The following is a 22,602-nucleotide window of genomic DNA, read 5'->3' on the forward strand; positions in this document are numbered from 1 at the left end:
TCACACAATGTTGAAATTGAGTGGATGGCCGCCATTTAATGGCAAATAACAGCCATTATTTCAATACAACAGCCAACATTTTAAAAGAACGGCGACCATTTTTCATTAAATGGCGGCCATCCACTCAATTTCAACAGTGTGAGAACAGATCCTTTCTGTGTTTCAATCCACTCCTGGTTTTGGTTGCAAAATACTGAGCAAAAATACTGTGTCTGAACATAGCCTTAGGCTATGTTTACACACCGGAACAGACCGGCAATTCCGTGACCTGGCCGGGTCACAGAACGGCCAGTCTCTGCAAAGATCATCCTGGCCGATACTTCAGTACTATGGGGGAGATTTATGAAAGGGTGTAAATATACACCTGGTGTAAACTGCCCACTGCAACCAATCACAGCTCAGCTTTCAGCTCTGGTAGAATAAAAGAGGAGCTGTGATTGGTTGCTGTGGGAATTTTACACCAGGTGTATATTTACACCCTTTCATAAATCTCCCCCTATGTGTATACGCTCCGGCCGGGATCCCATAGAAGAACATGAGACTACTCCACGCGTACAGTGTGTGAACGTAGTGTGAACATAGCCTTAACCTGTAAGGCAAGGTTCATATATTGTATTTTAGCCAGAACCAGAAGTGGGTCCACTGCAAATATTCCCTTTTATAGTTTTTCTATTTTTAAGCAGCAAAATAAGCATCAATTACTGACCAAAATACTTTCACGTCCAGCCTTTGATGAGGGATTGCCCCTTGTCCCTAAAACAGAGAGATTTCCCCACTTGTGAAGAATAGTGCCCACCCTGGGGCTGCAACCATGTCCAATACCATCACTACCTCTACACTTTCTCAGCTTTTTTTTTTTTTTGCTCTGATCGAATGCTTTTAAGCATCATATTTGCACATAGGACCCCACATGAATGATGGACATGTCGGAGAAGAATTCCTTACATATTCCAGTCCCTGATCTGCCCCAATAAACATAAACTTCTCATAAATGGTTTTGTCAGCTACCCAGGATCATTTTCTCTCCTAGGGTAAGAATAATTGCCAGAATGTCATTGGGTCTCTGGTCTGTATATGCTATGCAGTAAGTATTTTCCCAGCACCTTCCTGTGCTACTGTATACAGTGCAGAATGAATCCAGGGCTTGTTCTGATTCCTCCTTATTAGACATGTAGACATAGCAATGAGTCAGGAAATGAAGAGTTTATTTAATATAAGGTGGGCAGCAATGGGGATGACTGGCAGAGAGCAGCTTATCAGCCCCTGGAACATGTAATGTGTTTACAGTAGCTGGCAAATGGGAGCACAAAGCCAAGTGCTTCCCTTCTGCGACTGTGCTGACTGCTGCTGCTGCTGTCTATGGACGTCACTGGCAGCAGATCTATGGGTGCAGCTACCGCAGCATGATGCAGTCTGGGGAGGACAGGGCAGCAGCTGGGGGATCCTGGGCTGCAGAGCTTGCAATTACAGTCAGGGGAGCAACAGAGAGGCTGTGAGATCCCTGCAAGCAGGCTCTCTGCGTCTTCAGGAGGAGGTGCATGCACATGCAGCCTATCTGCCTGCCTGCCTGCCAGCCCCCAGCAGCAATAGGATTTAAGCAGCTGAAGAAGCCATTCTCAGCAATGTGCCTATAGACAGAGCTGCATACATGGAACAAAAGGTGTCTGGGTGCTCACCCCCTGTATACCCTGCAATGCCAACCTCATCATCATCATATTCTTCATCATCATCATCCTCAGCCAGAGAGAGTCTGCAGTGAAGCATCATCATCATCACAGGGTGAAGGAGGAGCACACTGGAAGAAGCATCTCATGTCTTTTTAATGAGGGCTCTACCTAGCAGGAAGAGGTGAAACCCATCTGCAGACTTCATTTCCTTTGCTGACCTCTAGTTTGGTGTCACTCACCTCCTCATATAAGCTCTACCTGCTTAGAGGAGGAGGAGGTGCAAGCAAGAAGCCTCCCTGCCTAAGAGAAGACATGGCCAGCCAGCAGGACTCAGGGTTCTTTGAGATCAGTATCAAGTATTTGCTGAAATCCTGGAGTAACAGTGAGTACAGGCTGGATTAACCCTTTGTTTTCCCTTGCCATGAAATGCCCCCCCCTCCTCTTCTCTAATGAATCTTAGGTGTATGCTGGGTAATAAGATGTATGTATGCACTGTAGTCAATCTGCTGTGTCAGGCTGGGAAGATAAGAGCAGCCTATAGTGCCCACATAAAGGCAGTGTATTATGTAAACAGGGATGATACATTGTATGTGTGTATGTGTTTGTTTACTTCTATTGCACACCTTGTCTGTGTTATGCTACATTGTTGCTGCAAGGAAAGGGTGTCATAATTAATGCAAAGTTATTTTTAGCATGGTGTTAACTTATTAAAAATGCTTGGGTGTGGTGCACTTTGCTGAGCACTTTTATAATAATGCCCAGTGATATTTTAGAGTCTGCAGGGACAGGGGTGGAAGCTTGCCTGGATGTCTGTCACTAAAAAAAATAGTTATTATAAATATCCACATTGTAGAATATTTGTATAGTAAACACATAGTAGCAGAACACCTGCTGTGTAGTTCATAAACAAATTAGGCCAATACTTGGAGAGGGACCACATCGCAGTGATGGGGTCTGCTGTCTATAGGGAAATACACAGGGTCCGCGTACTCCATACATTGATGATAAGCACAGTATACATCCTATGTACTGGTGGGGTATGGCAGCACTACTTGTTCTGGTTGTATTCATAGTGGTGCAGGTTCTTTTTACTTGAACAAAATATTGAGTAATACTAGTGAGATCAGTCTAATGTTTGGTTATTCTGAGTAAAAGAATAACAACAACAACAACAATAATAATAATAGATGAAAATAATTCCCCCAATATAGACGAGGCAGTACAGGGATTACATCTCAGGAGGATGTCCGCACATAATGCTCCCTGCTCATATACAGATCAGCTTGGGTCTGCACCTGAGCTGTGTTCACACGTTGCTGTTTTGATTGGTGAATTCATAGACAGGAGATGAAAAAACCTGTTAAAAATGCAATGTGGGAACACAGCCTTATACCGGCGATGGCCAGTTGTCGTATGATTTATTTATGCTGCTTATATAGATGACTTATTCTGCAGTATTATTCTCATACAATATAGAGATATGAAGTGTGCCCATAAGGATTGGCTGGAGACTCCATCAGCTCGGAGTGCAGAAACTCTAATCCAACTCTGTCCTTGGGAAGCAGACGTCCTTTCGCACAGGGTCACCCATAGGCCCAGGCTTCTAGTTCCTAGCCGATTGGCGTGACACTTATTTTTTTCTTTTAAGGGCCCTTTTAAACAGACAGATATCTGACAGATTTTTGAAGCCAAAGCCAGTCTTTCCTTTATGACCTGTTACCTGTTTATAGTCTCTTCCTGGCTTTGGTTTCAAAAATCTGACCGATAAATTGGTCAGATATCTCTGTGTGTAAAAGGACCCTAAGGGCCCTATTCCACCGGACGATTATCGTTTAGATTATCGTTAAATCGTTCGAATCTAAATGATAATCGTTCGGTTGAAATGCAGTTAACAATTAACGACCGAACGAGAAATCGTTGATCGCTTTATAAGACCTGGACCTATTTTTATCGTTGCTCGTTCGCAAAACGTTCGCAAATCGCTCGCATTGAATAAGACGTCGTTCAGTCGTTCTCAGTAGATACGAACGCAATAGCGAAGAAATAGCTAAGAAAAAAAACGATCGCAAATACGATCATAAGTAACGATTATCGTTCAATGGAAATGAGTGAACGTTTTCTGGTCTTTCGCAATAGCGGTCGTTTGAGATTGTTAACCGTTAACGATTATGCGAACGATAATCGTCCGGTGGAATAGGGCCCTAAGGTTCTGCCTGTTTCAGACTACTGGAAGTTGCTTCCAAATTCAGTTGACTTTCATCCAGTCTCTAGTAAACGTTTGCCTTTGCGTCAGTTTTACTACATCTCAGAGTTTAATAAAGTTTGTCTTTAAATTTAGGCAGTTTTTGTGACATTCAAAAGTGTTTTGCTTGGTGTTATTGGACACTGTCACCCCAGGTCTCTGATGCCCCTGGGTCCTTAGGCATATAAAAACTCTAATGTTATATGGCTGGTGGGGGTTCACCAAAAACTGTTTTCTTTCAAATCAACTGGTCCCAGCAAGTGCAAAAGATTTGTAATTTACTGCTATTAAAAAATCTCAAGTCTTCTTGTACTTATCAGCTTCTGTATGTCCTGCAGGAAGTGGTGTATTATTTCCAGTCTGACAAAGTGCTCTCTGCTGCCACCTCTGTCCATGACAGGAACTGTCCAGAGCAGCAACAAATCCCCATAGAACACTTCTCCTGCTCTCAAGACTGGAAAGAATACACCACTTCCAGCAGGACATACAGCGGCTGATAAGTACTGGACGACTTGAGATTTTTTTTTTAATAGAAGTAAATTACAAATTTCTAGGATTAGCTGATGTAAAAGAAACTTTACTAAAAGTTGGATCTGTAAATAAAATGGTATGTCCTTGACCAGGTTAAATGAGAGCAGTGACTGCTAATGCACTGGTTAATGTTCACCTTTTAGACTGGGTTCACACATAATTTTTTGATCAGTAAACCAAGAGTGGAACCAACACATAAACTATAGTAGAAAGATTGTAAACTCCTGGTTTTGGCTAAAAAGTACTGACCCAAATGCTGTGTGTGACCTGAGCCTTACTGATGTATAGTACATACTGTGTCCATAATGGACATGTTCTGTCTTCTCAGCAAGTGCCTGACATACTGTCTGCATTAATGTTGTGTTACTGTAGAATGTGCTCCTCTCCATCTCTCCACATAACAGTGATAACAGAGTTCTCAGTCCAAATAGTTTAGTGATGCTTGAATGCAGATTTCCGGACAGGAACCGAAGGAGTTAAAGGGGTTATCCAGCGAAAATCTTTTTCTTATAAATTAACTGGTGTCAGAAAGTTATATAGATTTGTAATTTACTTCTATTAAAAAATCTCAAGTCTTCACATACTTATCAGCTGCTGTATGTCCTGCAGGAAATGTTGTTTTATTTTCATTCTGACACAGTGCTCTCTGCTGACATCTCTGGCCAAGACTGGAACTGTCCAGAGCAGGAGAGGTTTTCTATGGGGATTCATAGAAAACTGAGACAGAGTTCCTGTCTGGGCCAGAGAAGTCAGCAGAGAGCTCTGTCTCAGACTGAAAATAAAATGTTTCCTGCAGAACATACAGCAGCTGATAAGTATGTGAAGACCTGAGATTTATTAGGTAAATTACAAATCTATATAATTTTCTGATATAAGTTGATTTGAAAGAAAAAGATTTTTGCTGGACAACCCCTTTAATCAATGAAACATAGACTACTTTTATCTCTACATAGAACAAGTTAAGGAAGATCCTGTTTTTCATCTCTATTATTCGAAATATGCAAATAAATCGTCTCTGCATTCTTTCTAGTGATCTCTGCTAGAAATGCACTTGCAGAATTGATTTTCCCTAATACTGTATGTAGCTGAGGCTTTGGTGCTGGCCTTACATTGATATAACTGCAGCCATCTATAAACTACCTTACATCATAGTAAAACCATTCCATGTGTGAATTCCAAGTATTGATGCAAAAAAATACATCATATCCGCGAATCATATACATATCAGCTAAGAGAACTATGCATCCATCATAGCTTAGCATATCCTAGAATCATACATAGACAAATACATACATCATACATTAAAGGGATTCCACAAAGAAATTCTATCTACCTGTGCTCAGGTTTCAATTAAATTGAAGAAAACCCTACATAAACTACTCCCCCTTCCCCTGCTCTTTCCACGACCACAATCTACATGCAGCACACACTTGCCAGCTCTGTTGCACTTTGTGCTTGTGTCGCACAAGGACTTTCTCAGCCAATTCAGCCAATCAGTCACTGCAATAAGGTCCCACCTTAGCCACTGATTGGTTGAGCAGGAAAGCCCTTGTATGACACAGATGGAGATGGCAGCAGTGGGGAAGTGAGAGGGGTAAGTATAGAGTTTTCTTTTTCTATTTACCTGTGACCTGAGCAAATTGAGATAGACAAGAACAAACTCTGTGAATATCCCTTTAAAATATCACTGTCCTTTATAACTTTCAAAATCTAAATAAACAGTAAATGTGATATAAAACAGATCTGCAATTTACATTCATTATTAAATATTAGTTATCCTATTTTAAAACAAACCTTACAATACTTACTTGTATCCAGGTTCAGTCTTTTGCTGGTTAAAAAAAAAAACTAAACACAGGAATTCTGGCCAGGAGAGTCACGGCTCAATGTGTCCATCAATCACATGAAGTCCTTCTCTGTGAGGGCAGATGACCTGGGAAACACGGGACTTCCCGTGTTTAGGCTTTTTTTTTTTTTTTTTTTTTTTCAACCAGCACAAGACTTAGAAGCTGCTCCTGCCATTAGGAGCCTGGACCGGGATACAAGTAAGTATAGCTTTGTTTTAGAGCATGAGAACTTAAAAAAAAAAAAAAGTTGCAAAAATACTTTATACAACATCTTCTGTTGATTTAGATTTTGAAAGTAACAATGACAGGTACACTTTAAGGCTATGCTATTAGTGGCTGTTATTAATGACATCAAAAGTAGTTTTTTTCCTTTATTTTTACATTGTGGGAACGTAGCCTAAATATAATAGTGCTATATGAGTGCACTTCATATGTTACCTGTTCACTTGCCTGCAGGTATATCGTTCTGCACATGCACACCTTTTGTGTTCCTCTTTTCTCCTCTATATACTTCCTTTAATGAGTGAAGTCAGTAGAATTATTTATATATATATATTATAATTGCATCACAATATAGTATCATACATCAAAGAATAATGCATTATATCATATACACACATCATATTGGGGAATCATGCATATATCCTATCCTAAAATAATACATACCTTCATAGAATCCATTATATATCATATAGAATAATACATCATAATCCAGAATCCTACATCATATAATACATAGGATGAATAAATGGTTCCGTGATGTGACTGGTGCATGTATGGTCGTGCTTACATATCATGGATAAAGGGATAATGGCAAATCTCAGTATAAAGGAAGCTTAGCTCTGGTACAGTATGTCCATTCTCTGGAATTTGTTACTGCTGCAGGGTGGAGGGATATGTAGATGCAGTCAACATGTGTTTATTTAGTATCTTTAAAATTCCATAAATTCCATGAACTATTCTGTAGTTTGTGTTCCTGCATCCTGTCCATGCTGGAAGTTGTAGTAGATCTGGACTTGTTCCCTTTTTGTATTCCTTTTCTTTTTTTTCTTCTTTTTTTTTTACAGGAGTAATTCTCAATAATATGTACCATTCTTAATAGGTCAGCAGCATATCTCACAGCCACATACATATAAGTATTTACAGGGAAGCAAAGAAACTTATTCTAGCAATTGATGAAAAACAATCCTGGATGCTGGTTGTATATTTTTAATACCCATGCATTGGATATCCGCCACTCTTCCTTTAAGCAGATCATTGCTGCAGTAATAGGTAATGGGCCCCCAAGCTTTAAAGCGGACCTAATAATGGGGTGCAGAGTTCCATAAAAAGGTATCCAGTATAGATAGACCTGCCAGGACACAATCTTTTTAAGGATATTTAATTAAAGTGGACATCAGATGAAAGAATAAACCTGCTGCAGAGGCATATAGCATTGCTTGCCTGTCTGCCCAAAGTCTAAAACCATCAAAAATTATTAGGTTTGGTGGTCTTAGGGCCCTATTCCACCGGACGATTATCGTTCAGATTATCGTTAAATCGTTCGAATCTAAACGATAATCGGTTGAAATGCAGATAACGATTAACGACCGAACGAGAAATCGTTGATTGCTTTATAAGACCTGGACCTATTTTTATCGTTGCTCGTTCGCATTGAATAAGACATCGTTCGGTCGTTCGCAATAGATACAAACGCAATAGCGAATAAATAGCAAAGAAAAAACGATCGCAATTACAATCATAAGTAACGATTATCGTTCCATGGAAATGAGTGAACGTTTTCAGGTCTTTCGCAATAGCGGTCGTTTGAGATCGTTAATCGTTAACGATTATGCAAACAATAATCGTCCAGTGGAATAGAGCCCTTAGTTCTGTACTTTTGGTTTGAGCAGATGCCCACTAGTACAATTCCTATTTCTTTACCGCAGCTCACCATCACTCCTCCCACAGCACTCCTGCCAGTTCCCCGCCCAAAGCTCTTGCAGGACATCACGTGTTACTGCAGACTATTGCACTATCCATCAGTGAGGTTGCAGCACCTGCTGCATATACTACTTGTCCGCTATTTGTGTAGCATCACTCATCACAAGGCAGCATGCTGTAAACACCGCAGAGATTGAGACATCACTCAGGTGGACATTGCTAGAGCTTAAAGACAAGATCCAGCCAAACCTCCTGTGACATCAGAGGATGATACATTGTCTATGGACAGAGGGAGGGTCCAGGGAGCTGTAGTCAATACACATTTTGTAGTTCTTTTATTTTTCGGATTCCTTCAAGGGGTCAATTATGCAAAATGACGCTGAAACCTGGACTATTAGTGATAACACTATATTAGTAAGTTTTATATATCTTGTGGTGAAAGTTTTATTAAAATACAGTATTTTGATAATGGAATACCCCTTTTAAGGGAACCTGTCACCCCCTGTGCTGAGGTGAAGGCCGCCTTTTCCCCCCGCTAGAGCCCCGGATACTTACCCCATCTCGCCAAGTCCCATTCCTGGAGCCGGTCCCGGGACGGACATATCCCCGTCTGAAGCCCATTCATTCGGCTCCATTTATTCTCTATGGGCGTCGAACTCATTTCAGCAGCGCGCGCATCGGGCTTATCTCTGTCCCGGGACCGGCTCCAGGAACGGGACTTGGCGAGATGGTGTAAGTATCCGGGGCTCTAGCGGGGGGTCACGCAGCCTTCACCCTGGCACGGGGGTGACAGGTTCCCTTTAAATCTTGGATCTCCTTGGCCCAGAATCTGATTATCTGTGTAGATATTAGGAATTTGCAGAAAAGTTGTCACCATGTCAAATAGCCTCCTATATTGTATATAACCTTTTCAGGCTTAAATATTCATGAGAGTAATGAGTAGAGTATCAAACTGTAGGAAGTCAGATTTTCATGGCTATTACCACATAAATTCACAAATAATATAATATAACACAGATTTCCCGAAAGGAAGTGTGAAAAGTGAAGAAATGCTCTCTATCCGTGTATAGTAATGACTGTAGGAAGTGAGTAATATTATGTTCCAGCTTTAGCTGAAGTTTTCTGTGTACTTAACCAACATTAGGAAGACATTGTAGATAGGAGTTTATGGCCTATTGTTCTGGATTCACAAAGCTTGACCAGTATTGTTATACAGACTAGACCAAGTTCCCTCAGTACTCTGGGTGGCCAAGTCCCACAGACTAGACCAAGTTCCCTCTATACTCTGGATGGGCAGTGTTTTGTATATTATATATGCCTACAGTAAGGTTCATCTGACTAGACCAAGCTCCCTCAATACTCTGGGTGGCCAAGTCCCACAGACTAGACCAAGTTCCCTCCATACTCTGGATGGGCAATGTTGTGTATATTATATATGCCTACATCTTCTGACTAGACCAAGTTCCCTCTATACTCTGGATGGGCAATGTTGTGTATATTATATATGCCTACATCTTCTGACTAGACCAAGTTCCCTTTATACTCTGGATGGGCAGTGTTGTGTATACTAATATGCATACAGACAGGTTTATCAGACTAGACCAAGCTCCCTCTATACTTTGGATGGCCAGGTTTAATGGCCCAGTCCAAGCTCCCTCCATACAGTGGATGGCCATGTTCCTCAAACTAGCCACCTTATTTTTCTGAATTATGGTACAGGTGACCTGCTGGATGTAGGGACAACCTCTATTTTGCTTCTGGACTGCAGAGTGACTTGTAAGGATTAGTTGACAGAGTATTCCCAGCATATCGGACACAGCTCTATCTCTCCAGAGCCAGTGTTCTTTCTGTGTCTCCTACTGATACGGAATGCTGAGATAGTCGTGTTCCAGAGATAGTTAGCACCTCCAACCTAGAATGTTTAGAATGTTTGACGTGCTTATGTGAAGTCTCTGGTAGGCAATGATAGATAAACAAGTGAGTGTTTGCTCAACAACATTGACTTTAAGGGAATAATTCAATAAGCAACTTGTGAATACCTTGGAATGAAAAACCTTGAAACGTTGTATTGCATTCCCGATATTCTATGAAGACCAGTTCTTTTGAAGTGACAGAGCTTAAATATAAACTAGTTTCTTTTGTCCTGTAATAATAATAACAATAATAATAATAATAATAATAATAATACAAGAGATCTATATAACAAACACCCGGGTTTGAAGCTGATCTACAGAGCTTGTTGGATACATTGCCATACTAGAATGTTCAGGTGGGATGGCTGAATGTAACCACTGGTGGTAAAGCTTTATAAAAAGATTTAGGGGCCTTTTACATGGACAGATAGTTTCCCAAAAGAAGCACGGATGAACTATGTACACGCCAATAGGAGTGAACATATCATAGTATCGGCCCTTTATTTACTTTTTTGTTGGCAGCATATCCCTTATCTACAAAGATGGGTTGCCACAAACTATAATTTTTAGCCCCACTTAAGATCTGATCAATCAGTTGCTTGTTTATTGGGCCTTCTAAATGGATCAATAATCTGCCCATGTAAAAGGTCCATCAAATGCTCCAAAGTATAACGCTCCTTTTACATTGTGGACAATTAAATAGAACGGGATGTGACAAAAGATTTTTCTTTTAGGTACGCCCAGAGCAGTTGTGTCCTGTATTCTTGATTTGTTAACCACAATCTACATTGTATTATGAGATTACACATCTTAATTTATAAAATGTGAATGGGACCTTAAAAATGTCCTTGCCCTGGCCAATTCATTTGGCTCATTGGACTAAAGTACAGTAATTATAGTTTCTCTATAGCTAGAGATGAGCACAACTGGAGCAGGCTCAAGTCTGACCGTTCAGTATTTGAATACCGGTGGCTAAAGAAGTTGGATGCAGCCCTAGGGAGTCCTAGAAAACATGAATAGGGGCTGTACCCATGGTATCCCAGACTCCCTAGGGCTGCATTGAACTTTTTGGCCACCGGTATTCAAATATTGAACGATGGGACTTGAGCATGCTCCAGTTGTGCTCATCTCTAATCACAATCTGTCCAACGTCAAAGGGGTTTTCCAGGTTTAGAAAAAATATAGTTGCTCTCTGAGGGTATTTTCACATTATGGAATTGGTGCAGATAACCTGTTGAGGATTCTTCTACTCGCCCCCGCTTGTGCCCCACGCATCTCCACCCGTGCCATAGACTCCATTTCATGCTAAGGCGGATTCTGCCCTCCGCCCAAAGAATTGACTTGTCGGTGGAATCCGCCTGTGCATAGAATGGAGTCTATGGCATGTGCGGAGGTGTGAGTGTGGGGGGGCGACTGGCGGGTTATCCATGGGAGTTCTGTAGTGTGCACATACCCTTAAACAGCATCACTGTTGTCCTTAGTTTGGGTGTGGTATTACAGATCAGTTCCAATGAAATAAATGGAGCCGTGTGGTAATACCACACACAACCTGGAGACAGGGTGGTGATGTTTTTGGAAGAACGTGGCTATGTTTTCTAATTCTGGAAAACCCCTTTAGGGAAAGGCTCTAATTCTAAGGCTGTGCCAATGAACAGACATTGCACTGTTCCTAGACAGCAAAAGGGATTTTTTTTTTTAATTATTCCCTTTGTGGATCAGAACAATCAAAAATTTCTCTTGTGTTATGTAAAATGAATAAAAGAACAATCCCATATCACTGCTGCCTCCTGATCCTCTAACGCAGCTTTCATATCAATCTTCTGCTGGGTACTGCAGCTATTTTATTTCATCTCTTCCTCTGTTCATTTCCATCTGCCTTCTTAATTCATGTGTCTTGTGGCAGTAATGATAAATTCTGAGCACTACACTTATTTATCCCTTCGCTTTACTAAACAGGAACTTGCCTCTTACCATAGAGGACGTGATGCAGTAAATTACCATTCATCCTCCGAGGTACAGCATTTGTCATCAACGGTTAAAATTGTTCAATGAGGGGGAAAAAAAAATTGCTGTTTTTTCCCGCCCAAAACAGCACCACAGCTGGTTGTATGTAGTATTGCACCACATCCTCATTCACTTCAGCTGACTCCTGTTTTGGTCAGTTTTATGTTCACCTCCTGGACTAGATTATAGGTGCAGTTGCTTTGACTTGGGGGTCCTTCCTTCTGTGTAAGAGCAGGGTTTCGTAGTTTGACGACTGCATGTAGACAGAGTAGCGCCCACATATAGTGGCTACAGTAATTACCCGTCAGTAATAACACAATTCAGATGGGACTTGGTTCACCAACACATGATGTTTTTTGGCCTCAGGTGTACGGATCACCCTGAGTGCAACAGATCCGGTTACATCCAATAGCAAAGGGATGTCCGACCCAAGAGGGTTGTTGTTTTCGTTTTAGGGCCCTATTACACCGGACGATTATCGTTCGCATAATCATTAACGATTAACAATCTCAAACGACCGCTATTGCGAAAGACCTGAAAACGTTCACTCATTTCCATGGAACAATCGTTACTTATGATGGTAATTGCGATCGTTTTTTCTTCGCTATTTCAGCGCTATTGCGTTCGTATCTATTGCAAACCACCGAACGATGTCTTATTCAATGCGAACGATTTGCGAACGTTTTGCGAACGAGCAACGATAAAAATAGGTCCAGGTCTTATAAAGCGATCAACGATTTCTCGTTCGGTCGTTAATCGTTAACTGCATTTCAACCGAACGATTATCGTTAAGATTCGAACGATTTAACGATAATCTGAACGATAATCGTCCGGTGGAATAGGGCCCTTAGATACACACTAAATATTTAGTTCAAGGCAAAGTTCTTATGTAAAAGTTTTTCAGGAATAAATGAATGAAAATTCCCTTAAAGGGAATCTGTCTGCTGCATTTCACATTCCAAACTGCTGACACTGTTATGGCCCTATTACACGGGACGATTATCGTGCGAAAAATTGTTATATCGTTCGAATTTAAACAATAATCATTCTGTGTAATTGCAGGCAACGATCGAAAAATCGCTCGTATGTCGTTGATCGTTGATTTAGATCTGAACCTAAAATTATCGTTGATCGTTCGCTGTAATTCCACGTTCGTTCACTTAAGTTCCGCATTTTTTCACTAATCGTTAAGGGTAATTGCACATTGCGCATTGTTTTGCTGAGATGAGAAGGAGTAAACGATCGCAATAATGATCGTAATAATCGTATCTAATGACCATCGTTCTGTGTAATATGGTGAACCATTTCAGGTTAACGATAAACGATCGTTTGCGATCGTTTATTGTTAGTCATTAATCGTCAAAAACCGCTCCGTGTAATAGGACCTTTTATATAGCTGTTAGATCAGGGAGGCACCTGGTACCTTTTGTATATGGCTGTGCTTCCAGAATGTAGAAAAATTATTTTATTATATAGTAAAAAATAGTCAAAGAGGCTTTTCCGAGCTTCTCAACTGCAGCAAGCTGTAACACCTCCTTACTACCATTTCCCATACCTGACCCTGCTTCGGAATCAGCTTCTAGGTGTCAATCAAGCAAGCAGGGATGGTGGAGTCATCCAGCTTGCAGCTATTCGGGAGCTTGGGAAAGCCTCTTTGACTCTTTGTTCCAGACAATAAAAGCATTTCCTTACATCCTGGAAGCACAGCTGGATATATGTAAGGTACCAGGTGTCTCCTTGACCTAACAGCTATCTCACAGTGTCAGTAGTTTGAAATATGAATTACATCCGACTGATTCCCTTTAATCATTGGCTATTGTAAAGGGTATTCATGGCCAAAATGCGTTGGACATTTAAAAATTTTCCTCTTGGCTTTACTCTACTATTCATGTTAAGGGATAAGTAACATGTCACCGTTACAAGCAAAAGTGTGCAGCTATTGTGACTTTATCTACATGTAGTATCCCTGCCCTCAGAAAGTACCCTAAAAATCCACAGGTTACTAGGTTACAATGGAATTTTACCAAAATATTGTTAGTTTTTGATGACAGCACTGTGACCGAATATAACAGGTTGGCGATCACCTATACCACCATATCTGGTGTGAAAATTAAGAAATAAAGATGTGCTAAAAGTGCAGTGTATGAGACCGAACTGAGCTGCAATACCAGACAAAGTTTGTGAACAAAAGTGGCACTGTTTTTGGAAAAAATAACTTTTTGTTTTTTTCTAACCTCGCACAACCTCCTTTTAAAATGAAGGATGAAAATAGACTTGGTTGTTTTCTGTTTTGTCTGAACACTCTGTTTTCACTGTTGGAGAATGTAATGGTCTTGCGACTCCTGAACAATACACAGTGGAATAGTCATGGAAACCACACGTGTTCAGTCCCCAGCTTTTGTTTGCTATTAATTTATACTATGATGTCATGATGGTTCTATTGTGTGTACTAGTCCTGGAAGTGGAGCCAGTTTTGCTGTAAATTGACAATTGTATTAGCCACTGAATAAAGATAGTAACCGACTTGTCAATGGGCTCTTGACGGACGCCCTATAGAGGGGATTTTTTTTTTAATATAACTATGCTAAAAAAATAGATTTTTTTTGTAAAATTTGTCCAAAGTTTTATTGGCTTGATTTTTTTAAAATTTTTCTAATATATCCTATTTGGAAGAACATTTATAAATATATTTTGCCTCTTGTCTATATAAAGGGAACCAGTCAGATCTGTATGAGGAAGTGTAGTGCAATGCAGTTATGACAAGAGGAAGAAGACTATACCTTTGTTTCCTCCGAGTACAGTTAGAAAACAGCCGGGTTAGGAGTTTATGAACTCATGTTGGGGGGGGGGGCACTGTAACGCACAGGGAGCAGAGATTGGGGAGGGGACGCACCACTGTAACTTGGCCCACCTCTCTGACTGTTTAACAGGGTTACATGTTTAAGGCTAGGTTCACACTACGTAAGTTTCCGGCCGTAGCGCGCTCCGTGAATAAGCGGCCGGAGATTTACGTAGTTTGCGTACAATGGAAAGTATAGGATCTACGGCTGCACAGTTCACACTACGTAAGAACTTACGCCCGGATCGTATGCGGCACCGTAAAAAATGAACCAGACCATTGTTTCGGGACGGAAATGCTGTAACTTACGCCAGTAGCGGAACATGCGGTCCCGTACGGAGTGGTGATTTCTTCTTTTTTACACTTTGATTTGACGATCCAAAAGGTTCTGTGGGGTGTCCAGGGCTAGCCGAAGATATCCAAGTAAAATACCGCTGTCAGATCGCTACGTACGCCGCTCGGGAAGCGTTAGTAGCTTATGGGCGTAAGTTCGCGGACCGTACGTAGCCGGCCGCAACTTGCGTAAATCCTGGCCGGAGTTTTACACGTATGTCCGGCCGTGAAAAATATGCGGCCAGACATATACGTAGTGTGAACATAGCCTAAAACTGTTGAACATTTCTGCACAAACACATTGGGGGACATTTACGTTTTTTTTACAGCGCATTCGTCTGTTTTTTTACTCAACAGAATAGGACTAATTGAACAAACTGTTCATAAATTGGTGAACAGAATGTTCTCAGAATATTCGCAAAAATTGTGCAAACATATTCACCTGGTACTGACCAGACATAGGCTTGCACCAGTTTGTGCGACTTTTTAAAAAGTTGCAAATGATATATTTAGCACAAATCACGGGTTGGGAGAATCTTTGGGTGAATACTCAAAACAGACAGATATGAAAAAGTTGCATCTAAAAAATATTTGCCTGTCGAATACTGGTTCATAAATAGAACTTAGACCAATAATGGGTGAAAAATCCAATTATTCACCTAAAAATAGGCGCAAAGCCCTTGATAAATGTCCTCCATTGTTTTTCACATAAATGTCAGACTTTAGGGGGGGGGGGGGTTGCAATAAATTTGGGGCATAGTCTTTAAGTTTATCACTGGACTGCCATGGACAACATGGTACATAGACTGCAATGTAAGGGGGGAGTTAGCTAATTTTAACCAAAACCTGGATTGCTGCCGACCATTGAATCCACCCAAGGATTTGCCCCAGGAGCTTCCGTCATTACTTTACTATAAGAATGATGTTCAAATGGCTACAGTATATACTTGATTTGTCTTTTTGTCTGTGTATTCTTGTGTATCTTTTGTGTATTTACTGGGGGGAAAGTAACTATGAAAATAGCCCTTCTATAGACCTCTATAGAAAAACAAAGTATTGAGTACACTTGTTCCCATGACGTGTCCAACCCTGCATGTTGTAGAAGTTTCCAGACCTAATGAGACCCACCAGTTCTGTATTGAATAACTACATAGATATTGGTCCACTGCTCAGAATTCGCCTCTATGACCCACTAAGAATGTTCCGGCGTAGAGATGAGCGCAACTCGAGCATTCTCAAGTCCCATCATTCAGCACTTTTATATACCGGTAACGAAAGAAGTTGAATGCAGGCCTAGGGGAGCCTATGCAAATGGCTGTATCAATGTTTTCCAGGACTTCCTAGGGCTGCATTCAATTTTTTCAGCCATCGGTAATCAAATGCTGAACAATTGCACTCTCGAGTTGTGAGTTGTGCTCATCTCCGTTCTGGTGTCGTTCTGGCAAGCCAAGCCTATCCATGTGTTTATAAAATGGCCTTGGACTGGTCTATGCATATTATACTAACTCTTCTATACAGACACCATTGTGGGATAAATAGAAGCCTGCAGCAGATAGAAGCCTAAAACATCCAGGAGTGGGTTGAAGAGTAGGCAGTTGCCTAGGGTGTCATTCAAGATTTTTATGGGTGCCCCAGTTTAAAAGTTTTTAAAAGTACATTGACAGTTTAGGCAGAAAATAGTTTTTTTTTTCTTTTTACATAGGGACAGATCAGTTTTGAGCAGTGGGGGGCCATGTGCGGAGACTATCACTACAGTGAATGGGGAGTACATATCAGATCTGCCTCTTGCTCATTAAAGCCATGCCCTGTAACAAACCACCATCACTAAGCAAGGCACAAAGGCTCTCCGCTAAATAGTTTTCCACATTTTTATTAGTCATTGGCATGGGTTCTTGCATCTGGATACCCACACCTAAGGTCTCTCTCTCTCTTTTTTATTTCCAGGACAGTTGTTTATTAATGTTTCCTTTTAACAATTTGCTACTTGTACAGAACAGGGCAATAGAGTGATGGTCCATCCGGCAAGAGTCATACTGAACTTTAGGAACCAGATGGATGTTCATCCTCAAACCACTGGGTCTGGGGCACCTAAGAGCTTCTCCCACCTCTGGGATCTCTTGAGTTTAGGGGAACCCAATTAAGGATTCTATAAATACTTGGTGACTCCTCAAAGGTTGTCATGTAACTTTTCTTGAAACATTTGAGGAAAGTGTTTTCTATACAAAAATAATCCCTGGCAATGGTGAACATTTTTTCTTTTTCTTGTAACTTTGTTGTTTTCTTTTCTGCATACCTTGACATAAGTTTTTAAATAGTCATAGAGGTCACGTGTATCTCTGTGTTTTGACATGGAAGTTCTTGATGGAAGGAAAATAGACATAATACATAGGGGTGTATTTAGCTGGTGATCTTATCTGACTGTTGATAATAGACCTCATTGTGGTGTTTCCCATGATGGCGAGGCATTGAGACACATGAATACGTATTCTAGACCAGCCAAGGTTGTAGTTACCAGTGGTTAGGCGGGATTCACACGCAACAGTTTTTTTTGTTCCATTCAAAAGTAGACCCAGGGGTAAGGAGTAATAACTCCTTTCAATGCATTTCCCATTACTTTTGAATGTACTTTAGACTTTGGCTCAGAAATTTGATTATCCAGGTTAGGATATTTATTTATTTTTAAGGCCTCAAATACCATGAAACAACAACCACAAAAAATGTTACTCACCTGTGTGATCCCTCGATGATCCCTAGGTTAGCGTCATGGTCAATGCTCCAGTGGATCTGTGTCCTCAGTGGTCATGTACTAGGCATCACCAGGAGCCTGTACGGGGGATCACTGAAGGATCTGGACAGGTTAGCAGTGTAATATTAAACTAGATGCATAACCACTTTAATTAAAAAAAAAAAAAACTTCCACAAATAGCTGTGTGTGAACTCCTAGTTTGGCCTTTAAAAATTGATGCACAAACGTTCTGATTTACCAAGTCCATCAAGAATATGTATTTTGGGGTATAATGTATGTATGTGTGATATATACAGGGTGGTCCAAAAGTAGGTGGACTGTATGTGTAATAGGGTTTTTAAGGGGGAGATTTATCAAACATGGTGTAAAGTGAAACTTACTCAGTTGCCCCTAGCAACCAATCAGAGTCCATTTTTCAGAGTTTGTGAGGAATTAAAAGTGGAATCTGGTTGCTAGGGGCAACTGAGCCAGTTTCACTTTACACCATGTTTGATAAATCTCCCCTAAATTCATAACCCTATTACACATACTGTCCACCTACTTTTGGAACACCCTGTGTATATAACTTTTTTTTAATACATACTTGCTCTTGCATATAGACTAACCGATCATGAGAGTCAAGGGGAAAGAGCTGTTTTCCCCACACACAGCAGCCCGTACCCACCTGTACATGAAGCTGTATAGCGGACGTGCTGCTACAACTCTACAATACCCACCATCATAAAGCATATGCTACTGAGAGGATAGAAATTCCTCTTTATATAGAACTGCCAGATGGTGCAGTCCTAAAAGTCCAGTTTTATCCTCATGTAATGACCGGCACTATAATATTAATGCAACACATATTTATTGGGATCTTATATTAAAGCTATATACGAAGCTTAGCTGGATAATAATAATAGTGGTGCAGTAAATCCTACTTGCCAGTTATTATAGACAAAACCTAGATGTAAGGCACAGGAAGATACCATCATGTTATTAGTTCTATACATCTTATGCTAGATGATTCTCTTGAGCATTAGAAGAAGGAACAACAATTTTCTTCTATTGTTTAATGTAAGGAATATAAGATTAGAAAACATTGTATTGTGTAGATGCAGAAAGTACCAGCAAAGGTGCCGATTCACAGACAGAGCTCTGATTTATGATGCGGAGAAGGGTTAGCTTTTGGTAAGAGGTGGAGGAGTTTAGACTACGTCTTGGCAGGGTCAGATGGAAATCGAGGTGGTCCTGTTGTCTGAAATTTCACTTATTGCTTGGTACAAGTAAAAATAGAAAATGTTTTAAGGGAAATGTATTAGTGGAGGATATGGGAATTCTGAAAACAAAATCTATTCCAAGCATTGAAATCCTTGCCCTATAAATGTTGTACTGTTGCCCTGTAAATCTGTATGAATGAAGAAGCTGGGGCTGCTGAACTTGGATAAAGCTCTAAGGTTGTCTGGAAAACATGGATACAGCCAATGACTATATCCATGTTTTCCACATAGCCTTAGGGCTTTATCCAGCTTCAGCAGCCACCGCTAATCAAATGCCGAAAGTTCAGGTTCGGATCGACTCAAGCATGCTCCAGGTTTGCTCATCCCTAATGAAGAACCTTCACATAATGTCCTAATAATCTATAGCCAGATAAGTAGCAGGTGCTAATAATCTATAACCAGATAAGTAGCAGGTGCTACTATTCTGGCACTATTCCATCCAGAAAACCCTCATGTTTACATACTGAATGGGGGACTATGGGGACCTATCAGACACTCCTGAATGCTGTGTAACATAGTGTGAACCCAGCCTTAAATTAGCATCGATCAGTGCTTTTATTGGACATGGATCTCCCCGTGTAAGAGAACCCCTACGCAGACAGCCCATTATTGTTTGGCCACAATGTAATGCCTAATTTCCCCTGAGGTGGCGCTGCACAGGAATAAAACACGCTCAAATAGGTTCCACTGGAGATGATTGCTGATGGTTCCTACAGTGAAACACCATGAAATCAGTTGTTTCTGTTACATCTAACTGAATGTGATTGCCCAAAGCAATAACTCATTATGTACATACTTTGCCCTATACAGCTTGTACAAAATAAATGTTACCCTTGGATTCGGCTTCCATTTATTTTTTTTTATAGAACGCTTTTCCTTTAAGTTTCCTTCAAAATGAAGATCCATGTTAGGAGGCAGTTCCTTATTAGAATACTATACTGGAAATTGACTGAATGGAATTTTAAATTCCCCTTGGTTGCCCGGAGACATAAGTTGCTACTGTAAGACCTTTGACAGAGAACATCCTGCAACTTGATGACTGGTTTGCAGAGGAAATATGAAATTCCCTGCAGTACTGCAAGTTATTATTGGGAATTTCCCACTGGGAGGTAGTCTGCTTCTACTGGAACCTTCCCACACTGCACTGTCTGCAATAGGCAAGCCAAGACAGCCCCTTTAAGTCCAACCCTGCAGTCTTCCGAGATGGATAAGAAAATAAGAGAGAATCTAGTTTCATTTGTAGGATTTCTGACTGTTTCAAGAGCTTATGAAAAGTCCTGTACACTACAGGTAGCCACCCACAGCTATGTCTCCCAATTCCACCGATACACCTATGTATTCTCAATAGAAAGTGTGGAGAATACTGACTCCAGATTCCTCCATGTTTCTTTGATAAAAATCAGATTGGGTTATGGAAATCCAAATTGACCAGTCTATCTGCAGTCAGGAGCGTCAGGAAACCACCATACAGGTTGTCCGGTCTTGCCAATGTTGAAGGTTTGGCCACCACTTATCTAATGTGCATGGACAGCTTTAAGGCCCATGGGGCAATTATCTGCTGAATGGACTGGTTACTGCCCCATTTAAAAGTAAAGAACAAGCCTATTCATCAGCTGATCACATCTGTTGTGCGGCCCTATAAATCATTGTGTAAACCAGGGATGTGCTGCCAACAATAATGTAAGTGATGAACAATGCTACTTGTTCCCGCTGACGACTCGTTTTTGTGACCCATTGTAGCAAGAAAATCCCATGTGGAAATTTTCCATAGCATGCGAACTGGGTTGCGGAAAGGCATACACATCCCCACCAAAGCCACATTAAGTGTAAATGAGGCCTAACAGTTCATGTAGACCTTATCACCATGTGCATGATGCCGCTTTGAAAGGACTTGGAGCCCTATGTGCGCCCACCTATAGGCTGTTTGTAAGTCAAACATCCATTTTTTTTTCCTACCCTGACTCCATCTATACATAACAAGTTATGGATTTAATAAATTAAATATGTAATATAAAATATTTTTTTGTATTCGAATACACGTCTAGCACGGGTTTTATCTCCACAACTCTGATTCCATTGCCCTGCATATAGGAATATGATACACCACCTATATAATTTCTGTAATATGGGAAGCAATGGAGCATACCACCTAAAATTGGAGGCACATGGGGATGCAGTATTTGATCGGGCTTGGTTTTGCATAGTACTTAGTAAAGGTGATCTGAATATTCTGGGACGGCCTATTATAATTGAAGTGTTAACCATGCTCCAGAGAGAGAGCAAAGTGACAGGGATGTATCTGCTTACTAAGGAATCTTACTAAGAACACTTCCTGTTCTAATTACTCAGTGGGTTTGTGATGCGTGTAGTTTCTTACGGTTTGGAGCACTGCCTGGTGGGAATTGTAGTAACCATGGTTATAATGTTCTGCGCCGATGCTCCTCATGTTTGATTGGCAGCCTGTGTAGTTATTATATACCAGTGGTGTTACCTCAGATGACACAAACCCTTTCCTTCGTTGCCGAGAAATATTGATTGGCGGACTGTGCTAAAACTGCGGTTGGAAGTTATCAAATAGCGTATGAGAAATAGCTTAGCAAGGACGGACGGTGCTACAAAATTTGGCTCAAGCGTAGACAAAATCTATACATTTCCCCCACATGTTCTAATAAACTCACTGTAGACTATTGGAATTTCCAGAATATCCAGATAAACCAGGTTATCTGAGAACAGTGAATGTTTGTTTTTTTCCTTGAAGTCTTCGCTTACAGTTATGCTTAACAGGGTTGACTGGATTAGAAAACCCATTCTCATATACCGTACACTGGTCCCTTGAGTTACATTGTTAATTGGTTCCTGGGCGACCATTGTAACTGGAGGCCATCACTAGAAAATCTAAATAATTGGTTCCAAAGCTCCCAAAATGTCATTAATGTCAAAATAAGTAAAAAATGAAGATAAAATAAATAACCTTTTAATAAAATAGCAGATGACTAATATACATAAAGCAGATGAGGAATAGTTCTTTTTAGGCTGGGTTCACACTACGTATATTTCAGTCAGTATTGTGGTCCTCATATTGCAACCAAAACCAGGAGTGGATTAAAAACACAGAAAGGATCTGTTCACACAATGTTGAAATTGAGTGGATGGCCGCCATATAACAGTAAATAACGGCCATTATTTCAATATAACAGCTGTTGTTTTAAAATAACAGCAAATATTTGCCATTTATATGGTGGCCGTCCACTCAATTTCAACATTTCAACTGTAAATAACTTGACCACACATTGAAAGG

The 22,602-nt window shown here is 40.6% G+C and overlaps 1 protein-coding gene across 5 annotated transcripts in view; it reads left to right on the forward strand.

Annotated features, from left to right (window-relative positions):
- The window catches only part of FRY (FRY microtubule binding protein), a 286,128-nt gene that overhangs the window by 108,437 nt on the left and 155,089 nt on the right, over positions 1-22,602 (forward strand). The window contains exon 1 of one of the 5 annotated variants that reach the window (XM_069969888.1): positions 1,724-2,049. The exons of the other annotated variants lie outside the window; for them this stretch is intronic. Within the exon in view, the coding sequence (XP_069825989.1) occupies positions 1,980-2,049 (70 nt within the window). The 5' untranslated portion in view covers positions 1,724-1,979. Of the gene's footprint in view, positions 1-1,723; positions 2,050-22,602 lie in introns of those variants that run through there. 5 annotated transcript variants of the gene reach the window in all.

This window comes from Dendropsophus ebraccatus, chromosome 5, assembly GCF_027789765.1.
Source record: "Dendropsophus ebraccatus isolate aDenEbr1 chromosome 5, aDenEbr1.pat, whole genome shotgun sequence".
Classification (NCBI taxonomy): Eukaryota; Metazoa; Chordata; class Amphibia; order Anura; family Hylidae; genus Dendropsophus; species Dendropsophus ebraccatus.